General features: G+C 42.5%; 1 protein-coding gene across 1 annotated transcript in view; it reads left to right on the forward strand.

Annotated features, from left to right (window-relative positions):
* tm7sf3 (transmembrane 7 superfamily member 3) overlaps positions 1 to 11,077 on the forward strand; it is a 14,736-nt gene extending 3,659 nt beyond the window's left edge. Inside the window, exons 2-12 of the mRNA XM_085375758.1 lie at positions 166 to 320; positions 5,666 to 5,816; positions 6,167 to 6,287; positions 7,049 to 7,220; positions 7,324 to 7,501; positions 7,607 to 7,693; positions 8,523 to 8,603; positions 8,697 to 8,852; positions 8,976 to 9,076; positions 9,555 to 9,717; positions 9,811 to 11,077. Of these exons, the coding sequence (XP_085231884.1) occupies positions 166 to 320; positions 5,666 to 5,816; positions 6,167 to 6,287; positions 7,049 to 7,220; positions 7,324 to 7,501; positions 7,607 to 7,693; positions 8,523 to 8,603; positions 8,697 to 8,852; positions 8,976 to 9,076; positions 9,555 to 9,717; positions 9,811 to 10,064 (1,619 nt within the window). The 3' untranslated portion in view covers positions 10,065 to 11,077. The remainder of the gene's footprint in view (positions 1 to 165; positions 321 to 5,665; positions 5,817 to 6,166; positions 6,288 to 7,048; positions 7,221 to 7,323; positions 7,502 to 7,606; positions 7,694 to 8,522; positions 8,604 to 8,696; positions 8,853 to 8,975; positions 9,077 to 9,554; positions 9,718 to 9,810) is intronic.
* Positions 11,078 to 12,500: the final 1,423 nt, after the last annotated feature.

Below are 12,500 nucleotides of genomic sequence, written 5' to 3' on the forward strand. Positions count from 1 at the left end.
CAACTTGTGCCTCTCCACCACTGTGTCAGAAGACTTTATTTTAATTTTTGGAGTGAGTGAGATAAATTTGGCGAGCAGGCCGGGTGGTGAGTGATGTGACTAAAAGAGAACCAAAAATCCTGACTTACAGAATACATAAATCACACTTTCCCCTTTCTTGCTCAGACCGGGTGATTTTCCTGCCGGGGAGGTTCCAGAACGTGAGCATCTCGCAGAATGAGACGGTGCAGGCGGTGGTGTCCACGATCCCATCAGAGGTCGCTTTCATCACTCTGCAGTTCCACACGCAGCATCGAAACGCAACAATCTCCTACACAAGGGTGAGGAAATGCTGAGATGTTAACCTCTGGTGTGAAGAGGTGGAAAGAGCAGTGAAAGTGTGCCCTCAAGTAGAACTGCTGTTGAAATATTACTTAATTAAATGAAAAAGAACTGGTGTTATCAGTAATAGACTGTATATAAAGGTTGGCTGTACCCACAGGGACATCACCTTTTAAAGGCTTAACTTTTTTGTTTTGTTTTGTTCCTCCATTAAAAACGCACCAACGCCACCAATATCACTTTGTCAGTAGGCAAGTAGACAAATTTGAAATTCGAATATTGCAATAACCGTACAGTGATGAACCTGCTTGTTCAACAGAAAGCCAGCAGCACACTGATGATGCCACGTAGGTCACATGGTTATGTTTTTCTGAACACTTTGAAGTTTAAACTTTAGCTTCATGGCGGGTACCATTATTTCCCTGCACGGCTGCTATTCGAGCAGAGATAAGCTGTCAAGATCAAAACTGTTTTTTTGTAAATGGCTGTAAAAATATTAATTTGATTCAATTTAATATGATTTGCTTTGTCACTATCGTTTTTAAAGCTTTTGAGGCTGCCATTTCTTACTCAGCCACATTCTTCAGTAAAACTGTGTAGATATATTGTGTTAATACTTCACATTTGGCATATATTTAGGACACAACATTGAAACTAACAAATACAACAAATTGTAATAGTGGTTATTTGTTTATTTTAGTGTGTAAATATTAGTTCATTTAGATGGATGTGAGTGGCAAACAAGAAGTTTACAGTGATTTTAGTAACCAGCTGGCTGAGCTGTCATTGGTCTGTCCTCAGGCCTTTGTGAATCCAGAAACGTGTCATGACAATTAGTGAAGGCAGCTAAAGTACAGTTTCCATGTTTGTTTAACTGTTTCTTTAAGCCAGCGGTCCCCAACCTGCGGGCCACGGACCAAATGACTCGCAGCCCGGGGGTTGGGGACCCCCGGGCTGTGAGTCATTTGGTGCTGGGCCATGAGAGTTCAGGCTCAGGTGTGAAATTTATGGTTTTCAGGGTTTTTATCGTCAACTCGGTCTCCCTGGGTCTTTTCCCGTGTTGTAGTTGTGCGTCTGATTTTGAAAGAAATATTTACGCGTTACCATAACGACCAGAGAGCATTAAGGGGCAGAGAGGAGGATGTTACACTCAATTTTGTTGGCGCATTTCAGGAGGACGCTGCTAATAAAGTTACACAATCACACAGTGAATTCGCATTTATTATTATATATAATACCACAGTTTTTGTCTTGGTCTTATCATTTTATTTTGTTGTATTTATCCGCGACACCTTAAAGGCTGGTCCGTGAAAATATTGTTTTCTCATTGATCATCATTTTGAAACTCAGCCTGGCATGACAGTGCGTTCAAGGCCCTACAGGCTTCCTGAGCATAAACGACAAATTGTTCAGAGGGAATTGGCTGAAATGCTGAAAATGGAAGTGATAGAAGAGTCGCACAGCGTCTGGGTTAGCCCCATAGTTCTTGTGGTGAAGAAGGATGGGTCTATACGGTTCTGTGTCGACTATCGCAAGGTGACTGAAGTGTAGGGCTGGGTATCGTCACTGATTTCTAGAATCGATTCGATTCAATTCGATTTGAATCTGGGAAATTTTGCCTCAGACAGTCAGAAATATTATAATTCAGATCAGTACATTTACATATTTTTGTATCTATAAAAAGGAAGCTGACACACGCAAGACTTTATCAAAGGTGTGAGCATCACAGCAGATGCCTTTGTGTCAAAGTAGCTGAAGATAAAACACAGAAAAACATGAAGGTGGTTTTCCTGGCCTGGATTTTATAAAAATATTCTGCAGTAGATCAAAAACAAAAGAAAACCATTAATAAACATATGAACATTACCTCTGAAGTTACAGCGGTTTTATTAGAGACACGCTAAGTGTTTTGCATTTTGCATAATTTTAAAAAGTTTAAATTTGTTCAGAAGCCTATTGAACGGCAGAAATTAGGTTTTCTTTTCGGAAGTAAGTAAAAGGAAAAAAAACATCGGCCGACAGCCTGTAAATAATAGTAGTCTTGTGCGTAACAAGCAAGCACAGATTTCAGGGATAGACAGGAAACTGTTCTTGAAGTACACTGAGAGAGAGAGAGAGAGAGAGAGCTGTGCATGAAGTGTGATTTTTATTGTGGTGGAAGCAAAACAGCAAAAGTCAGAGGGAATTCATGACGATGTGTATGTGAAGCGTAGTTTGGATCTTCTTTTGCTGCTGGTTCAGTCAATATTGTTTGGAGAGAGATAAAACTAACAGCTTTAGAATCGGCGCAAAAAGGGCGTAAACACAAAGCGTGGACCCGCCGAAACATCAGAATCAGCGAGCTGTCGGCTTTCAGCCCCGACCGTGTCCGTGCCGTCGGTGAGAAAGGCGACATCTCACTGATTCTGATCCGCGGCTCCGCGCTGTGTGTTTACGTCTTTGTGCAGAAGCCGTGTATCTGCTCTCATTTACTGTTTTAGCTGTTTGGTGGTTGTCAAAATTTTGTGACGTTTCACCTGAGATTCTGGAATTTTGGGCAAAATACATTTATATAAAAAAATCGATTCAGGATTTTAATGAATCGATATCACGTTATCCAAGCCAGAATCGATTTTAATCAATGAATCGATTATTAAAACCCACCCCTACTGAAGTGTCACGCTTTGATGCTTATCCCATGCCCGGGTCGACGGGCTCCTGGACTGGTTGGGCACGGCCCGTTTTTTCACGACACTGGATTTAACCAAGGGCTGCTGGCAGATTCCCTTGTCTGCCGAGTCCAAGGAAAAAACTGCCTTCTCCACTCCGTACGGTTTGTACCAATTCGTCACGCTTCCGTTCGGCTTGTTCGGAGCCCCGGCCACCTTTCCACCTGAACTGTCACAATAAGCAAACCCAGAAATAAACGTGATAGCTCTTTCTCGATCTGTGTGTGTGTGAAGTGCATTTTACAAAGAGTTAAAGAGGGGATGTTTTCTGTTACATCAGCAAATCAGATGTGTAATCTAAATTGGGTGATCCTTCAGAAGTGTGGTCACATGACACAGCTAAAATATAAACGGAAATAAACTCAGAGGCATATTTCATAGTGCATCACGGGCAGTTAGTTCTACATCTGGCTAATGAATGAGGCTTTGTGAGTGAGGTCGTCTGACCCTCTGAGAGAACCCGCAGTCAGCTGATCTACAGTCCTCTGGTCATGAGTGGCAGACGGGGCGTTCCTCAGGGGGAAAAACTTCTGGCGTCAGTCCCAGAAGTCTGAGGAGACAGCGCCGTTTGGGTCCATGCAGCACACAGGAGCATGGAAAGTAGTTTAGCTTAACTTTCCTTATTTACGTTTCTGGTGGTGGCAACAGTGGAAAGGGCCAGAAAAACAAATCCATGTGATTGAAGACTCGCCTTATCATTAAGACATGTCTCAAGTTTAAAGATCACCAGCAATCACCAAAAACAAGCACAGAGAAATTTAGAAAGAACAAAACAGGAAGTGTGCTTTTACACAGCATCAGATAAAGCTTAATGAAAAGTGAATATGCAGATTGTGCACATCAGTTTCCTTTATATTCTTATCTCTTTTGTCAGTTTCCTTTTTTTTCTTCCTTTTTATAACTCTGGCTTGTTTGACATGATAACCACAAGATCCTGATTTATATTTGTCGTTGTTTATCAGCTGTCAGTGTTTTTGGTGACTGACTATTTCAATTAGAAGCATAAAAACAGATAAACTAATCATTTTTAAAGGAAATGCTTTCATAAACCAAACCTACACTTAATTATATCACTGTTTTACCCACTTCCTGTTGGTGACTTAAGTGTTGAAACTTTAACTCACTTGTGATAGTTGGGTTTGAAGCGACCCCACCTCTGCGGCTGATGACACAACTGAAGTTGAGCCTGTGCTGTCTTGAGAATCTCTACATACTCCAGCAGCGTCTGTGTCCACAAGAGATGGTGATACAATGCGGTTATTATACAGCAGTGGGACTGAGAGCCATGTCATGGGGGCGCAGATCTTCTATGCCGCCAGGCCTGTCACACAATAGTAATTCAGATCATTGCCTGAGTATGAGCTTTTTCCATTTGTTGTCTGTCACAAGCAAAAATCTTTCCACGTGAAACACAGTACAGATAATGTAAAGTCTCTCGGTTTTCATTAGACTCTGCTGGCTCAGTGCTGAAGCACGTATAATGTCGCGCTCTAACCCGTGCGATAATGTATTTTTTGCTTTGATACAACATATTCTCTAACGCTAAACCAGCTTGTTCATGTGAACGCAGCGCTCACCAGGTCAGGATGTGGTATACCATGTAGCACACGCCTGTGTTTGATTCGTCCTGCTCTCAAAGGCAGTGAAATTCAAATTAATGACATTTTAACAACAAAAAAACATTTACAGTAAGAAGTCAATTTAATGCAAAGTTAAAGGAGAGAAAGGGAGTTTTCTTCATGTCAGCAATCTCTTCAATCACAAGCAGCTTTCATTTCCAAATGAAGTAGCTGTTGTATTGTTCACAAACGTAGCTCTATCCTAAAACTACAGGACATCTGCAAGCTGCTTTGCAGACCACGCCCACCCCGACACATGTTTTAATGCTGATTCAATCAGTCTCATATCTGCTTTCTTTGATGCCTGCTCTGTTTTCTACAGGAGGTCTTACTGCTCTGACAGAAGAGTGTGAAAGTCACAGAACAGAGCCATTGTACCAACTAGAAATCAGAGCAGAAGGAAGTTTTTTTTTTTTTTTACTGTAGCGGTGCTTCCTAGGCCTAAAGATCTGACTCTTAAAATAAAATGTTTGTCATTCTTCTTAGGAGCTCTATTATTGGAATGTATGTCCTTTTTTTTTTCATAGCACAAGTTGAGTAATATTTTCTTTCCTCTTGTTTTGGAGACAGACACCAGCATTTAAGGTGTTTAACTTTGTTAGGACCTGAGTCTGCAGTGAATCATAATCGCTGGCAAGTTCACACTAATCCACCAAACAAAGAACCAAGTGTGTTGAGACGTTCAGAGGAGAAAGTGTTTATGTAGGTTAAACTGGCAGGGGATCGTCACCACCTTAGTTTGAGATCAGACTGTACATCATTTTGGTCAAGACAGAACTATCTCACCCACGTTTGCATGGAAATGTTTCATGGTCCTCAGAGATGAGGGCCTGATGGCTTTGGTAATCCACAGTCGCTCATCTATAACCACCATGAAGTTGAATGCTTGGTGAATTTTTCCTCAAGCACCATCATGAGGTCAGACCATGAATGGGAGCACTTCTATGTTTTCTAAACAGCACAGCATGTGCCTCTGCATATTATCTGCTTACTAATTGATATCTCTGTTCGGATCAGATGCCGGGCCTGGGCCTCTCCCTGACTGCGGTGGACTCGGGGCTCGTGTCGGCTCTCCGGCGGGACCAAACGTCCCTCACCTTGTTCCTGTCCTCTCCTGATGGCAACACTGTGGCAGGGACCGGGGTCATCCTCTCCTACTCCAGCACCGGTAACACTTGAACTGTCCTCCAGTACAAAATACACCAGTGTGCTTCTCTTCTGACTTGTTTCACTGTCTTTGAATGTTGCCTGAGAAGCACAGAACAGGAAAGTAAAAGGAGAAGAAAGCAAAAACTTTGGACATTAACTAAAACAAACCATGTCAGCACAGTGTGATTGTCACTGGAGGAAACCTGAGCCGACCACGAGCTTGTATTCGCACTGATTTGGTTTACCTCCACTGGGTGTTGAAACCTATTTTAATAAGTCATGTTGACATAGCAGAATGACTCTCAGCCTTCCTCCTATTGGCCCACCACGTCCAGTCCAGCGTCTAACAGTGAATGTGTTCTGTGTCAGATCCAGTTCCAGGAGCGTGCAATATGGAGTTTGACCTGGAAATTGACCCAAACATCTACATCCACTACAATCTCTATGAGACCACGATCCGTTTTGCACCTGCCAACCTGGGATATGAGAGGTAGCACATGACACCGACTCTTACTGTTTTCTTCACTTCCTGTTCAGCCTGTTGAGCCACAGGCATCAGCGGCTCTGTACAGAGATCACATTTGCCGCGCGCTATCGTCAAACCACCTCCGTTTGTTTTCTTTGAAATGATCTCGTGCTCTCTCTCTCTCACTCACACACACACACACACACACACACACACACACACACACACACACACACACACACACACACACACACACACACACAGCCTCACCTTCTCACGCTTTGCTTTGTATATCAGTGCCACAGAGTTGTCCTGAAATGGTTTTGCTCACTTACACACAGTCATTTCCTGTTTGGTCTGTGGAGACTCTATTCAAATTTTAATGTGAAAGGTTTCGGGGGAAAACATGCATCTTATTTGCTTGTAGATAATATGTTTGTTAGACAGTGTCACACTTTTTTTGTTTTTGTTTTGTTGGTTTTTTTTATATTTCAAGCATCACGCATGTAACATGGTAAATGGTTTTGATATAGTTGCTAGAGTGGTTTAACTTTAAACACTAAAGGTTGGTTTAGTGATGCGTTAGAAACTCTTCTTGTCTGACATGTCTAACTGGAGTTATGTGTTATTATATCATGTGATCAGTCGGCCTGGTGACCACTCCCTCTAAGCTAAGATTCAGGTCTTAGCTGTGCTACAGGTTTTGAAAAAATGTAATACTCTGAAAAAATGAAAACAAAATTGTGGTGATCCAAAGATAAATGTATGTTGCTCTTGTCCGTCAGAGATGGAGCTCCTCCAGCCTGCAGCCAATCCACAGGAGCCGACACGCGCTGGCGGCTGCAGTACGACATCTACCAGTACTTCCTGCCTGAGAATGACCTGTCAGAGCGCAGCCTGTTCACCGGCTTTCAGGCCGTGGCCGACAAGCAGGGCATGATGGAGAACGGCAAACGGGTATGCAACGTGAACGCAGCGGATGCCGAAGATTAGCAGTCGAATGTGCCGGAGCTGCGTGTTTACAAGTCTCCTGCCTTTTCCTCTCTGTGTCTCCCCGCAGGTCATGACGCTGGAATCGACAGATGTGAGCTCGATGGTTTTCAACTCCATCCCCGGTCAGGGCATAATCTACTCTGTGATCGTTAGAGACCCGCTGTTGAACACCTCGGCCTCTTACGTGCCCGCCCACACCTACGCCTGCAGCTTCAATTCCACTCTAGACAGCTGCCAAACTCTAGGTGAGCTTCTGAGCTCTGTCGAAAACTCGATGCTATTGAAGCACGGATTTCTGACTGTATAAATGACTGATTTATTTTAACTGCGGTTTGTAAATGATTTTTCAGGGAAGATATCTACAAAAATCTTCTTCACCATCACTGGCTTGGCAGGGCTGTTTGTCTGCTTCTTTGGGCATCGGTTCTTTAAATGTGGTGAGTAGTTAGTTCTTGTTTTGTGTGGCTTTGGTGCTACAGTATCCCAGTGCATGATGGTCAGTCTGTGTAGTATTAATACTACTACAGTCAGGACATTTGTGAGTATATAGCTCTGAATGCAGGATACTAATCCAGCGTGAGTCAGATTTTTTTGTTGATTTGTGTCAGTAACTTTATTGGTATCGATCGGTCCACATCGTCATCTTTGTAGCTGATGAAACTTCAGGTTTCAGCCACTCTTTAGTCTTAAGCCTTTAAAGCTTCCTCTCTAGATTCTGAAGCTCTCTGCCAGTTGTTTATTTTATAAACAAGAGCCTCCCATCACGGGTCGTTACATGGTCAGCAGAGAGAATTATGGGGTCAGAAGCTGTTTTTAAAAAAAAAAAAGATAACTTCATCATAGAAACTAAACAAAGAAAAAGCCTCAATTGCACACAGAGCTGCTGCAACATCTTCTCAGCCCTTCACTCTTCAGTCGGTGGGTTTTAGCAGTGGCGTGCCTCTCATGTGGTCTCCCTGGCCTGTCACGAACAAATGCATTTGTTCCAAACTGAACCCATCACTGTGATCGGCCCCTGCTGCCAGTGCTTCTAATTAATCTGATAATGACAGACACAGTATGTCTCCTCGGTCTGAGGAGAATTTGTTATTCCGGAGCACGAGGCTTCATGACGTCCCAGGAGCTGGAATTTCAGTAGCTTTAACAATGTTTGTGTGAAATGTGAAGACAATGAATTGCTGTTATCTTATGTGTGGTTCTTCTTCTCTCTCCTCCCTCTGACTTTTGTTTCTTGGGCCCTGTTTCCACCTCTCCTGAACCCCACAGAGCTGTTTTGCATGGGATTCAGCTTTGCAGCCTTTTTGTTCTTCATCCTCATCACGAGGACCACAGAGCTGGACTATGACAGTAAGTCGGGGGGGGATTCTAGGCTTTCAGTACTTTCACATGATGTGCAGCATTTCATGCTTTTCACTGCTGTCTGTGTCTTTCTCTGTGCAGTCCGTCTGACCCTGTCGGCTGTGCTCGGCGTGGTGGGCGGGATCATCCTGGTCATGATATGGTGGCGTTTCGGTTCAGTCGTGGCCGTGGTCGTGATTGTGGTCGGCCTGATGCTCGGCTTCCTCCTCGCCTCCGTTGTCCTCTTCACTCCATTAGGTACGGAATAAATCTGGCTTTTGTTGTGTGTCGTTGACTCTTCAGTACCGTGAGAAAAAGCTACAGCTTATTGTTAAACGCTTCATGTTCCATAAGTTTCTGTGTGTCGTGGTCTTTCTGCAGGAGACATCGATGTGTTCAGGAAATCCGACGCTGTTTTCTGGGTGACGTTCTGCTGCGTCACGCTCATCGTTCCACTCTTTTTCGTGCGTTGGCCCAGAGAGGTAACTGATTTAACGCTTCAGAAGCTGGAGGTGTTTAAAGGTTTTTAGCGTCACCTGGTGGTCATGTCAAGAATGACATTTAGGTCAACAGCAGGTACCAGAGACTGTAAGGGTCTAATGGTGCTTAATCCATCATTATTTCATTCATCATTCATGTCCTGTTTCAATCAACTTCGCACTTTGCTGCATTGCTGCATTGCTGCCTGGCTAGAATAATAATTTCAGTTTTATATAACTGCTTCACTGAGTGAATGGGTTAAATGCAGAGAGCAATTTCCCCACGGGGCTCAATAAAGTACAATAATAATAATAATTTAAGTTACACAGCCCAAAATGATCGAACAAGTGTGCTCACAAGATAAATTCACTATTTTTGGAGAAATGGCACGGTCCAAAGCACAATTACAACACACAGAGTGCAGCATTGATTTTGCAAGCCTTCATAGCTCAAACAGTAAAAATCATGTGTGTGTTTCAGGGAAACATCACCACATGTGGGATCGTTGGCGCTTACGCTGTGGTTCTGGCTGTCAACGCCTACATTTACACAAGCCTCTCTTACATCACCCTGAATATCCTCAAGCGCTTGCTCAACAACACCTTCAGTGCAGTGTTCACTGACGTGCCGTTTCAAACCATCGGTGAGTACACGAGTGAATGTCAAGAGCTCAGCAAAGCTGGCAAAGTTGAGTTACTGGCCTTCAACTAAAACTCTCTGGTTTCCTTTTGACCAGATTACGTCATGATCACAGTGTGGGTGGTGCTCAGCGTGTGCGGCATCGTACTGCAACTCTACCGCGAGCGCTCCCGGCCGTTCTTCCCGCCCAGCCCGTACCTCATGTGGCAGCAAGAACGCGAGCGGCGTAAAACTAACGTCCTGGACCCGAGCCACCACTTCCCCTCTCTGCCCAGCCGCCTCCTGGCACGAGTGCGGCAGCTCACCATGCGCACTGAGCCGGTGGGAGAGCACACACCACTGCTACTGTAAACCCAGGACACATTCAATGGGTGAGGTTACGTTTGACCTTGGGAGCCTCAGGCTGCCAAGTTACAAGGACACCAGAGCCTGATTGGACAGGTGCTGAGGCTCCAGCTCAGATCAGCTGATCGAACTTGGGCCTTAGTAAAAAGTGACATTACAGACCTCAAGCGGAAGGAGCGACTTCCTCTGAAAACTAACGCCACTTTTATCAAACACTTTAAGACATTTTAACAATCACAGAGGAGGGACTGAAAGAGTTGCCTTAATTATCTTTTTAATGTCTGAGATGCTTGTTTTGATGCTTCATGTTGCTTCTGCTCAGTTTACCGTCAGCACTGAAGTCCCAAACCACTAACAGTTCACAAAGCAAGGCGTCTCATCTCAAGTTACTCAGATTATTTCCATCAGCACAGTTTTTTTGTTTGTTTTTTTGTTTGTTTGTTTGTTTGTTTGTTTGTTTGTTTTTAAATGACAAAACAGAAGATATGTGTTTCCTCGGTACATGGTGTAGACCTGCTGACCACTACTGTCATGGAAAACTTTAATATGGAAGTCTCATGAGCCACTTTAAGCTCTAACTGGACTCCTGCAGGTCACAAAAGACATTTTAATACATTTTAAACAAAAAGAATAATAAATCAAGATTTAATATTTATCCAAATGTGTGCCATATATGAATGTTTTAACCTGTTTGCTTATCTTGATTGGACTGAAGTCATGCAGTCCTGTCACTCTTTTTGTACTTTGCACACTGGATTTTACACTTTTTTTTAAATTCCTCTCGCTTTAATGGTGCTGGCTGATTTCCTGTGAATCTGTTGTGCCACAACTTTTCTCAGGGCTTCACACTCAGCTTGAAGACTACTGATGAGACAGCTGATGAACTCTTTCGCCTATAAGTCAACAGGAGTTTGTTAGGATTTCAGAACTGTTCACATGACTTTTATAAATGGCATCCAGATCTGTTTTAAAAGATAAGGTCAGTTGTAAATTGTAATTTAATGTGTTTTGATATTTAATAAATGCCTAGAGGTAAGAACGCATCTCTTGTCTGATTGTTCCCCAGACAAAGGTGTTCTGATGATTTCTTTCTTCCATCATGTTTCTGACTTTCATCTTCATGAAGATCAATATAAGCTCTATAGAGTAGTAATGGGATGTATCTAAAAGTAAAGACAATTCCTCTCCATTGTTGTTGCATTTTAGCTCATTGTTTTAATGAGATATATATTATAGTTAAATATATTATTAGATATATTTTGTCACAGCTGAAGTTAATTTCATAGTTCATTCATTTCATAGTGTCCCAATACTGGATTGATGAAACTAGTACATTTTCTCAAGAACATTTTTAGGCTTCATGCAAGGATTGTTAGAGGAATGTAGATTCATCCATCTGGGGGTTTTCTGGTGTCGTCCTCACCTAAGAAGGCAGGTAAGGTTTAATATATGTGAGACGTATGCATACAGGTGCTGGTCATAAAATTAGAATATCATTGAAAAGTTGATTTACTTCACAAATTCCATTCAAAAAGTGAAAGTTGTATAATGAATACATTCAGTCCACACAGACTGATATATTTCGAGTATTTATGTATTTCAATTTTGATTATTATAACTGACAAGTAATGAAATGAATGGGTTTTTTCACAATCCTCTCCAGGGAGTGGTTATCCCTATTGCTTGTATGCTTTTTTTCTACCACATCTTTTCCTTCCCTTCGCCTCTCTAGTAATGTGCTTTGACACAGAGCTCTGTGAACAGCCAATGACCTTTTGTGTCTTGCCCTCTTGCAAGGTGTCAATGGTCGTCTTTTGGACAACTGCCAGGTCAAGCGTCTTCCCCGTGATTGTGTACTCTACAGAACTACACTGAGAGACAATTTAAAGGCCTTTGCAAGTGTTTTGAGTTAATTATCTGATTCAATATTGAACCTTTTCTCAAAATTCTAATTTTCTGAGATACTGAATTTTTCATTAGTTGTCAGTTATAATCATCAAAATTAAAAGAAATAAACACTTGAAATATGTCAGTCTGTGTGTAATGAATGTACACATTATACGACTTTCACTTTTTGAATGGAATTTGTGAAGTAAATCAACTTTTTGATGATATTCTTTTGATGATAATTTTATGCCTAGCATCTGTATATATGTAGCCTCCGCTTCTTCGTCTCTCAGAGGTGGTTCAAGGTTCAAGGTTCTTTATTTGTCACATGCATAGTTATACAAGTATAACACACAGTGAAATGTAGCCTGACACGCTCCTCGACATGTGCAAAAATTGGGGGGGGGGGGGGGGGGGGGGGGTGTAGAGGAAGAACATTATATAGATATATATAGTATATACACTGGGTGAATGTGCAGATGAGCTCTGTCCATGGTGCTGATATAAATTACAGGTGTAGCTCATACGGGTCTTTAGGGCATATTGGTGCTCGAG

The sequence above is a fragment of the Diplotaxodon limnothrissa genome, linkage group LG17, assembly GCF_057381915.1.
Source record: "Diplotaxodon limnothrissa isolate DT_005_m linkage group LG17, D_limnothrissa_male_GT1.1, whole genome shotgun sequence".
NCBI classification, from domain to species: domain Eukaryota; kingdom Metazoa; phylum Chordata; class Actinopteri; order Cichliformes; family Cichlidae; genus Diplotaxodon; species Diplotaxodon limnothrissa.